The sequence below is a fragment of the Artemia sp. Qi Xiang Cuo genome, chromosome 1 (genome assembly GCF_049724085.1).
Source record: "Artemia sp. Qi Xiang Cuo chromosome 1, ASM4972408v1, whole genome shotgun sequence".
NCBI classification, from domain to species: Eukaryota; Metazoa; Arthropoda; class Branchiopoda; order Anostraca; family Artemiidae; genus Artemia; species Artemia sp. Qi Xiang Cuo.
In genome coordinates, this window is record NC_142794.1 from 105,690,817 (window position 1) to 105,702,306 (window position 11,490).

General features: G+C 34.8%; 1 protein-coding gene across 2 annotated transcripts in view; it reads right to left on the reverse strand.

Annotated features, from left to right (window-relative positions):
- The window catches only part of Pi3K92E (phosphatidylinositol 3-kinase 92E), a 273,282-nt gene that overhangs the window by 90,871 nt on the left and 170,921 nt on the right, over window positions 1–11,490 (reverse strand). For both annotated transcript variants that reach the window (XM_089088449.1, XM_089088440.1), the window contains exon 9: window positions 10,842–10,984. In XM_089088449.1, the coding sequence (XP_088944575.1) occupies window positions 10,842–10,984 (143 nt within the window). The remainder of the gene's footprint in view (window positions 1–10,841; window positions 10,985–11,490) is intronic.

Genomic DNA, 11,490 nt, shown 5'->3' on the forward strand with positions numbered 1-11,490 from the left:
AAAATCAAAACAAGATTTTATAACAGCAAATTGCTCTAGAAATATCTGTCCTAATGGTGATAAACTGGGCATAAAACCCTGCTGCGGTTTTGTATTTTGACATGGTTTTGTGTTACCACTCAATAATAAATTATGATTGATACTTGTCCGAAGCAATTTCCATGCCCCGCCCTCATTGTCTGAAGGAAAACAACGACGGCGTGGACTCATAGTGGTATCCTGTTGAACCTTTCACGAGTTTTGATTACCAGAACCGTAAGTGAAAACAACACTGGAGGCTAAAACTGAAGAGGGGCATCCGTCGAGGGAACTATAGCCTAGTAAAATAATGACACATAATTATGATTCTAACTAATAGATAATTCTTCTGGAATTCGTTTATGATGGACTATTTTGTGTAAATAATCTCTACCTAGCTATTTTATTTATTATAGGTTGACTCAACATTGCAGCATAATATTTGGAGGCATGAATATGCAATGAGAGGCAAATAATTAATATAATATAAAATAATACAATAAAATGCATGACATCGTTTTGTATGATGTCTACTCTTATTGATAACAGAGCATCTTCAAGTTCCGAAAGCCATGGGCCTAATACTAAAATGAGTCTACCCTGGCAAAAAGCCTGCATTCTGCTCGAGGTCCCAGAGAAGTTACTTTCAGTTCCTTAGCCAACTTAAGCACTTTCTGGAAATAAGCCATTAGTCCATGACCACCCTCGTGGGACACAAGTTTCTCTTTAGGCCACAACTATTTCAAGCTTTAGAAGCTCATAGAAGGTAGTCGGAATTATTTTGAAAATGGCCTGTGAAGTGTCAAAAAACTTCTCAAGGAGGAAAGCTAGGAACAAAGCTAGGAATATTACTTTAACCTTGGAGTAAGAGATTAAAGAGTTTATGCAGGAGCTGGGGTTTAAGAGAAGATATTTAGAGAGAAGCCAAGCTCATTATAGTAATTTCTGTTCGGTTGGAATTTGAGCTGAGTATAATTTCTACTCATTTTAGGATTTATCTGCTCATCCCTATAAGCATGTGATCTAAAGTCGAAGGTAGGTGTTCCATCTGAAACATGCAATTTTGCCCCAAGCCTGCAGCTGTATCTTCCACCAAAACTGCTACACATTTTTATCATTGGATTGTGACCCTCCTTACCCTAAAGGAGGGTCTATACATACTAAAAATATAGGACAATGGCCCGTTCTTTCAACAACTTTCAGCCAATGTATCAGATGCACATCAAATTAAAAAAAAAAAAAAATCCGGTGGATGGATGGAACTGAGTAGGGTATAGAATGATAGCAAATTTTTCGTCTTTTTATGATAAACTAGAATCTTGAGAGAGCAGAAAAATTACTTATCTAAACTTCCAAGGGATTATAAATATTAATGTGATTACTTAGTCTAATTTCTGTTCGTAGGTTTCATTCATTATCTAACAATGATTTTTTGCCGTTTTTAATTTGAGTGATTATAGAAAATCCTTCCTGCTCATTTTAAGTCCTGATATGGATCTTTCATTTCCATTGCAAACTTCTTTAAAATTAATTTTATGAGGAGGGATTTACAAAGAACGGTAAAAGATAATGCCAACGCCTCAATCGTCAAAGCGATAACTTAGAGCAGTTACCTTGTTTGTAACTTTTTATATTCACTCGCCTTTTCTTTATAGCAAATCGCAGGTTGAAAAAACGCTTTGTTGGTTTTGGTATAGACTAGTTGTTATGGCTGGTATAAGTGTGGCATGGCATTGAATATGGTCTATATCATTTCATTGCTCTGAAAAATGAGAAGAGAAAATTGCCAAATCCTTCTTCAAGGGAAATGACCATGAAGTCCTACATCCACTAGACTAAGAAAAAAGGGACTTAGAAACTTCAGAGTCTTAGAGTTCTAAATGAATCGTCAATATATCAAACTCTTAATTAACCATTCTGAAGCTAATTTCACTTAGCCCACACAATAAATAGGGGACAAAAATTGAGCGAGAAAATTCCTTAGCATAATATGATACCCATTCCTGCCCCTACCACCCCGTGCATTAGTCTTACAATAATGATACCCTATTTCTACTTTGGCGTGGTCTATTTATTCCAGCTATTCTATGTAGAAGTCTATCGAGTCAAATATACACAGTAATTACAATGATAGTTCCAAGTAAAGGTCCGCCCTTCCAATTTAGAATAAATTCTCATTTCCTAACATAATGACAATAAATATAGGAATTACAATGATAGTATCATGTAAGAAACTTTCTATATTTTCATATAAACAGGATTTAATTTTTATTTCAAATTTGATTATAGTGTACCATTCAGGATTTTTCACCTTTTGCATAAGGACTAGACCATTCTGAAGTTTAAATGAATCAGAAATAAAATTTCGAATTCAGTAGTAAATACTTTTTGTAATTCTTCGTGCAAACCCTTTTTTCGAAGGAAAACATCCATCTTGAAGTACAAAGTTAACTTTATCCATTGTCTTTTCGGCTAAAACATCATAAAAGCCTATTTAAAATTCTGAGGCGGTTTCAGGGGAGGGACAGAGGGGGCACTCGCCCCGGGCGCAGAAAATTTTCAAACAAATAATCTAAGTTATAATCAGTTGTAATATTTTAATTTCATTTTTATTAAAATAAAGTAAAGGGCGCAGTAAATAAATGAAAATAATTTATAAATTATTAATTAATTAAAAATAAATGAAACGTAAAAATAATCAAATAATAGTAATAATTAGATCGAAATAATTAATAAAATTTAATTAATGAATTCCACTAATATTGCTCGTTGTAGCATTTTTTTAAAGAAAGAACCTAGGGTTACGAGAATTACATCAAACTACCATGTAATACTATACACATTGAATAGCGGTATTTCAAGTAATTACCATGTGGCACTTCTCTAATGGATCTATACACTAATACGACAGATCAGACAAAAAAGGGATGAAGAAAATTGTTCCATCCGGTGGGGGATTTCATCAGCTAGATCCCTTCCATGAGGAATCAAATTCGCCTGCTGTTTTTTGCTGTAATTCTGCCAAAATTTAGATTCCGGTGAAAACATATTCCTTAATTACTAGTTTATCAAATCTATTATTCTGTGGCCTTCTTCCGCCTGTAAGAAGAGTCTTATTTATGTATTAAATTAAAAAAACAAGTTTTTTTTAACTGAAAGTAAGGAGCGACATTAAAACTTAAAACGAACAGCAATTATTCCGTATATGAAAGGGGCTGTCCCCTCCTCAACGCCTTGCTCTTTAAGCTAAAGTTTTTTATTGTTAAAAAAAAATAGATTTGTGAGAAAGTCAAACTTAAGCGTAAAGAGTAAGGCGTTGAGGAGGGGACATCCCCTTTCATATACGGAATAATTTCTGTTCGTTTTAAGTTTTAATGTCGCTCCTTACTTTCAGTTAAAAAAACTTGTTTTTTTTATTTAATTTTTGAACGTTTTTGCATAGATGCAGGTTTTGATCTTGGCTCACAGTACATGAATAATTAAAACAAAAATTTCATATTAATTTACTTTTATTTGGTTAAATGGCTTTCTCGAAACTTGTTTCATTTTATTTACGAACGTTTTTATTAGTAATAAATATACGTAACTTACGAATTAACTTACGTAACGAACTTCTATATTCATATATTTTTAATACGTATATTAGGGGGTTCGCCCCCTAGTCAATACCTTGCTCTTTAAGCGAAAGTTCGAATTTTGTTCCAATTCTTTAAAAATGACCGCTTAATCACAAAGGCCGTTAGTTAGAATAAATAGCTCTTATGAAAATACTAAAAAATCTCTGGCTTAAAGAGTGAGGTATTGACTAGGAGGTGAACCCATTCATATATGTAATATTTTCTGTTCGTTTAAAGTTTTGATGTTGCTGCTGTTGCAGTTGAAAAACTTGTTTTTTTCTATTTGATTTCTGATCTTTTTTTAAATAATGCTGAGAAGTTCGGCGTCCCCTTCATAGCAATGTCCCTTCCCCCATGAAAACTTCCTTCATGGAAAGATCCTCCTACATAACCCACGACCCCCGTCACGTATGCAGGAATTTGTTTCGGGGGGGGGGGGGTCCAATTTGTTTGGAGTGGGGCCAAATCCTTCAAACCCATTATTCTGTGATAAAAATCGGAAAACTGAGGGAAAATGAAAAAAATCGTGAGATTTTGGGGGGGGGCCAGGCCCGGAGGCCCCCCCCCCTGCTTACGTCCCTTCCCGACCCTCCACCCCACTACCAGGAAAAATCTCCCCTGAAAACGTCTGTACTGTATACTTCCCAATAACTAATACTATATGTTAACATTGGGTAAAGTTCATAACTTTCAGCCCTCCCCCCGGGAACTTCGGGGGATTAAGTCATCCTAAAAGACATACTTGTAATATTTTCGAATATGTTGAACAAAATGGCTATCTCAAAATTTTGATCAGGTGACTTTGGGAAAACAATGAGCGTGGGAGGGGTCTAGTTGCCCTCCATTTTTTTGGTCACTTAAAAGGGCACTAGAACTTTTAATTTCCATTCCAATGATCCCTCCCACGATATTATAGGACCACTGGGTATAAACGATTACCCCTAGGGAAAAAAAAAAAAAATAAACACGCACCCGTGATCTTTCTTCTGGCAAAAAATGGAAAATTCCACATTTTTGTAGATAGGAGCTTGAAAACTCTATAGTAGGGTTCTCTGATAAGAAGAATATGATGGTGTGATTTTCATTAAGGTTCTATAACTTTTAGGGGGTCTTTCGCCCTTTTTTCGAAAATCAGCCAAATTTAATCAGGCGCGTAACTTTTGATGGGTAGGATTAAACTTGATGAAACTTATATATTTGAAATTAGCATTAAAAATCCAATTCTTTTGATGTATCTATTTGTATCAATATCGTTTTCTAAAGTTTCGGTTACCATTGAGCCGGGTCCCAATAGCCAATACTATATGTTAACATTGGGTAAAGTTCATAACTTTCAGTCCTCCTCCTGGGGGCTTCGAGGGATTAAGTCATCCTAAGAGACATAGTTATTAAATTTTCGACCATGTTGAACAAAATGGTTATATCAAAATTTTGATCAGGTGACTCTGGGAAAAAAAATGTGCATGGGAGGAGGCCTAGTTGCCCTCCATTTTTTTTGATCACTTAGAAAGAGCACTAGAACTTTTAATTTACGTTCCAATGAGTCCTCCCGTAACATTCTAGGACCACTGGGTCAATACGATCACCCCTGGGAAAAAAAAAACAAACAAACAAACAAAGAACCACGCACCCGTGATCTTTCTTCTGGCAAAAAAATACAAAATTCCACATTTCTCTAGATAGGAGATTAGATCCTTTCCGGTAGGGTTCTCTGATACATGGAATATGATGGTGTGACTCTCATTAAGGTTCTGTAATTTTTATGGGGTCGTTCCCCCTTTTTTCGAAAAGAATCCAAATATTTTCAGTCGCGTAACTTTTGATAGATAGAGTTTAACTCTATGAAACTTATATATTTGAAATCAGAATTAAAATCTGATTCTTTTGATGTATCTATTGGTATCAAAATTTTGTTTTTTAGAGTTTCAGTTACCATTGAGCCGGGTCGCTCCTTACTTACAGTTCGTTACCACGAACTGTTTGATTGAAGCAGTCAACAGTGTAAACAATCAACAGTGTATTTTCAGTCTTGATTCAGAGTTCAATGTGAGAACAACTAAAATCGGATACTCTATGAACATTACTAAATGAGTGAGTTTCTTTTCAACCGAATTAATTTAACACTTCACAATAATTGACTTGGGATCATAGAGACTCTTAATCCTGACCTATTTTTCATAATTAATTAAGTGGCCTTCTATTATTTCGCAACAATTGGCTTGGGATTGTAAGGATATATAACAGTGACTTATATTTATAAATTGAACGGTTTAAAATTGTGGTGGTTGACAATAGGAGCCTTGAACAGATGCCAAGTATTAGCAAACAATCGGAGGATCTGAATGACTTTGGACTTGTCTATTCGCCTGTGTTAAATTTTGTCCAAAGTAATTGGCTGAATTCGATTTCTGAGAAGGAAATTATTGAATATGGAGTGTTCTTTTTTCTTCACCAAAAATAGTTGAAGCTAGGGCTGATCTAAGCTCAAAACTTGCGCATGATGAAATTCCCCGTCGCCGCAGTGGTGCAAAGTTTGTAACCAGTAATATTAAGGACTTGCTCGATTTTTTGAAGAAGTGTGATGAAGCTAGCATCACTATGCCAGCTTGTGGGATTAAACTTCCAACTGAAGTTCCAGTGTTGCCGGCTGTGGCATATTCACAATTAGCCTAAAAGTTTCCAAAGTTCATCTGCTTGTTCAAATTGTGTCAGCAAATTTGGACAATTATAGCCTCAATTACCCTCAGTTACGAGAACCTGCAGGCTCTACTAGACAGTATATTGTCGTCTCTCAAGTTCCGTCTCATTTATCGGATCCCATTAAAAGGAAAGACGCTATTGATAAAATCACTGGCCTTGAACTTGTTTCCAGTATTCACCCTTAGAGAATTATGCGATTCAGTCTTTCTCAAATTGTAGCGGTATTGTTGCTGCCAAAAGGCTGGGCTCTTCGAAATCAGTTAAGCTTGATTTTGAGGATTCTTTTCTAAATCTGCTTGTTTCAAAGCATACGTACGAATTGGTTATGAATTCTTCAGACAGAACGAGTTTAAGGAAATTCCAAAGTGTTGTTTTAAGTGTCGATCACCCCACCACTTGCAGTCTTCTTGCCCCAGTCCTGCGCCCAAATGTAATCGTTATGCCGGCCCTCATATTAGTACGAAAGAAAATCCATGCAATGCCACACCAAAATGTGCCAACTGCAATGGCGAACACGCGTCCTTTAGATAGTCATGCTCCGTTCTCCGTGGTCTTGCAAGTCAACAAGCCTCTAAATGACTTTACAAATTTCAATCATATCGCACAATAGCAATGGTACAAAAGAAAAAGATGCTTATATTGACGTTCTATACGAGAACTTTGACGTTGTCTGCCTGCAAGAAACCTTGTTAACTGCCTCTAGCAGAAATTTCCTTCATTGGAGCTCTATTCATTCGGTGTTTACTTCTCATGCATTTCCCACACGTGATCGCCCTTCAGGTGGTCTAGCCTGTATTTTTTAAAAATGTATTGATCTTTCGAACCAGTCCCTTTTTTATTCGGATAAGCACATTCTTGCTGTGAGAGTAAATAGTACTGTGTTTGCCAATATTTATCTTCCATATACAAATAATACACTGGATTCAATAAATAGATTTGCTATTGCATGCAAGTCTTTAAGTTCCGTGATGAATCATGTCAAGGAAAATAAACTTGATTTTATAGTCCTTGGTGACTTTAATACGGATTTAGATGAACAAAGTTATCGATACCGAGAAATATTGGAGTCCATGCCCCCTTACGTGATTCTGAAGAAAGATTTACCCTTCTCTTACATCCATCAGTCTGGTAGTGTTTTTAATATTGATCATAAACTCAGTTCGTCAGAGATAGAATGCTCGATTATTCATGTTGATATTGAGACTGATGACTTTGACCATCTATCGCTTTGATTTACTGCTAAATTGAAACGTAGTCTTTGCAATGTTGGGCCTATTGGGAATTCTAAATGGTTTAAAAGTAGTAATTGGAAAAGAGTCGATTTTGCTTTATATTTATTGTCTTTATTTACATTGCTTAGTTGTATTCGTCTGCCTTACCATCTACTCCAATTTCAAGTAAAGGGTATTTTCTTTGGTTTTTTTTTCTCTTTTTTTTTTAATCGCACTTTTTCTCCTCTCGGTGAGATTCAAATTTTCTTTTAAAAAACCTCATAATTTATCTAATCTCACCTACTCTTTTCGTAATAAAAATAATTTCTTCAAAAAATTAAATTTATTAAAATTATATAAAAATTGAGCATTCCAAAATATACCAGGGTATAAAAATAGAGGTATACTACAGGTAACAGTAAAGGGTAGTAAGCGTGATCTTGATAGATATTATGATGATATAATTAGATGTATGAAAGAAGCTGAAAAAATTGCAGTTCCCGAAGAGCGTATGCGTGTTAAAAGGCGGAAATCTATATGGGTTGCCGATCCTGAATTAAAGAATTATAAAAATAAGGCAAAACTTTGGCTGCGGACTTGGGCTGATTGTGGTAGACCTATCTCGGGGTCTGATGCAGATATAAAGCAGAAAACAAAGAATGAATATAAAAAGTTCCTTAAATCCATTCGTTATAAGGGTATGGAATTTCCAGCATCTAAAAAGGATTGGTCCAAATTGATCAATACTGAGAAGCTGGATTAAAGTGATCCTTATAATAATCATTCGATTTCCAGTTCAACTTGGTATGTTTACTATTCGGCAATTTTTTCCAAAATTAATCTTTTTCGTGCAGTCACATTATTCTCGGTTACTTTTTAAAATTCTTCCGCCTTCGCTTCATCAAGGTCATATTATTCCAGTATCAGTAGCTGCTGTTGCAAAAGCAATTAAGCAACTGAAATCTTCCTCCTTTGATATTGATGGTATTAGTGTAAATAATCTAAATCCAAAGTGTATTGTTCTTTTATTTCATTTGCAGTTGTTGTTCCAAATGTGTTTAACATCTTCGCTGGTTCCGAATAGCTTCCTTTGTTGAACTGTAACCTCAATATTAAAACAAGGAAAACTCCCTTCTTATTGTTCATCTTATCGCCCTATAACCACTGTGTGTGACTTTAGTAAAATCCTTGAATATATTTTACTTCCTCATTTAAATGAAAATATAAATTTCGGATTGAGTCAATTTGGGTTTCAATCTGGTATTGGTTGTCAACATGCATATCGTGTTCTTTCTTCCGCCCTTAAGAATAGCCTGGCCAATAGTCGCCACTTTATATATGAACTTTGGACCTTTCTAAATTTATTTTTCTTCTTCGTTTTTAGCATGAGAATTCTTTCCTCCGAATTAATAAATCTGGACCTTCGTTTGTCCGTGTACATCGGGGTGTCAAACAGAGAGGGGTTTTACCATCTAGTATATTCAAAATGTGCATTTCTGGTATATTACATGATATTGGATCAAATTATTTCATTGGCCTCTCAGATGTTTCTTATCTTGCCTATGCGGATGATCTTCTACTTTTGTGTAAAAATAAGCAAGGTATCTCGTTTATGGTCTCAAAAGTTTCACGTTTATTTTCTAAAATTGGTCTTTCTCCTAATGTTGAGAAACGTGAGCTTCTAGTTTTTAATGGTCCGACTTCCTCTAATGCTCCCTTACTTTGTCGCGGTATTTCTATACCTTCTGTTTCCGCCTTTCGGTGGTTGGGTATTACTGTTACTAATTCAATTTCTAGCCTACGGCAGTGCACTGTTCGTGATGTTCAAAAGAAAATTCAAATGGGCTATTCTAAGATTGTTGCCAATCGAGGGAAGTATAATAGACGTGCACTGGGTAGGCTATATGCTAGAATCTGTACTTTATCTTTCTGGTCTTTATCCCCTTCTAAAGAAAAATGATATTAAGCACATCCGGTCTTTTTATTTCAGATATTATAAATTTTTACTTCATCTCTCCCCCTGGCATAGCAATGGTAAGATAATTCGTAACTTTGATGTCCCTGATATAATTGCATAGCTGGCTGTGCTGCATGGAAGGTTGTCAGAATCAGCTTTTTATCGTTTATCACCTCATCATCCTTTGGTCCATCTATTCAGTTAATCTAATTGTAGTGTTTGTTTTATTTGTAGTGTATTTTTTTCTTTTCTTTTTTGCAGAGTTTTTTATTTGTAGTGTATTTCATTTTCTCTTTTGTCCTTTTTTTTGTGTTACTCCACAAGTGGCATAACTCATTATGAGGTGGGTTATAAATCATTTATTTTTATACTTCTGGTTTGGTACATAGCAAAAATAAAGACTTTTTTATATACATTTACGGACTTGACTATCTTGGCCTACGAAATGGTAAATAGATTGTAAGCACTTTTTGTCACATACATGATTGTACAGATAATATTAGTACGATGAAATTATGTTCAAGACACAATTTATAAGCCTATGATACAACTAAAAATATTATAACTTTTGCATCTGAATATTTACAGAGGCTAGAGTAACTCGAACTTTTACATTTATGCTCTAGCAGAAAACTAACTTCCCAATTTGGTCAAAGCTAGAAAATACTTTGTGTGACACAATTCTTTCTAGTAAAAAATCTAATCTTATCAGCAAAGAAGAGTCATTGGGACCAAAAAAAGACATTATGCAATTTATACATTATATAATACAATATTTGAAGTAAATGTATGAGCAGTCCACTGCATAAGGAGAAGGAGACATGTTAAAGAAACAATTCTTACTTCATAACATGTAAAATAATCTTAGTTAACATATTTTCCAGCGGGAGAACCTTTATCATCACTTCTTACACTGTTGTACAATTTTTTTTAACAAAATAGACATTAGATTTGACCGTTTTCAAATATGAAAATTAAGCACCATCACTGCTATCCGCCAAAAAGATATTCATAGACAAATATTAATAAATTAGGTTAGGTTAGATTAGCTAGATGGCTCTTGGGTGTTTGTATTATAAACGATTTTCAAGACTTGGAGAATAGGCATATATCTTGAAAAATGGGATTAAAAAACTGGAAATACAGTGAAAGAAGTGACGATAAAGGTTCTCCTGCTGGAAAATATATTAACTAAAATTATTTTGCATATTATGAAGTAAGAATTTTTTTTCTTAACATGTCTCCTTACGAAGTGGACTGCTCATACATTTACACCCAATATTTAAGTCTTTAAGAATGAGATATGATAAAAAGAACAAGGGTTATAAACAAACTTACTCTTCGACGGATTTTAGGGTTTTCTGCCATTTTATCGGTATACTCGGCAAATTTTTCAATAGTAGCTATATCCGGGTATACAACAGCGTGCGAAAACTTGTCAAACTCAATTTCAAGGCTCGTTTCTGTATTTGGGTTTGAACCTAGAATAGATACACGCATAGATGATAAACAACAAACAAAAGGAAGGCGAGCTTGTTGATTGAGTTAAAAATTGTCTACCAACTCGCGTAAGGCTAGGTTTTTGCAATGAATATTGAAATGTCATTTGATGTCAAATGTCATCTGAATCCTATTTTTCAAATAGCCAAAACCTTCTAATAGCAGGTAATTACAATACCCCGACAGCTAGTAGAATTTAAAAGTCATTTTTGAATAACTGCACATGGTAATTTTTCTCACCACAGTTTTTCTTTAAAACACATTTTAACTTTTGGTTACCATAGGTCGTGGTTCGCTCTTTACTAGGATTGAAAGTGGTCCCGAGTGTTCCTCTAAGGAATCTTCACCAAGACAGGTGAAATCTTCATATTTACCTGATTCTTTTAATTCAAGAGTTGGGGTGCTGAGTATCGTCAACGAGCTTAATACCAAATATCCGTTACCTCCCTTTCAAAGAACATAATTCCAGCATTTCTCCAACAAAAAA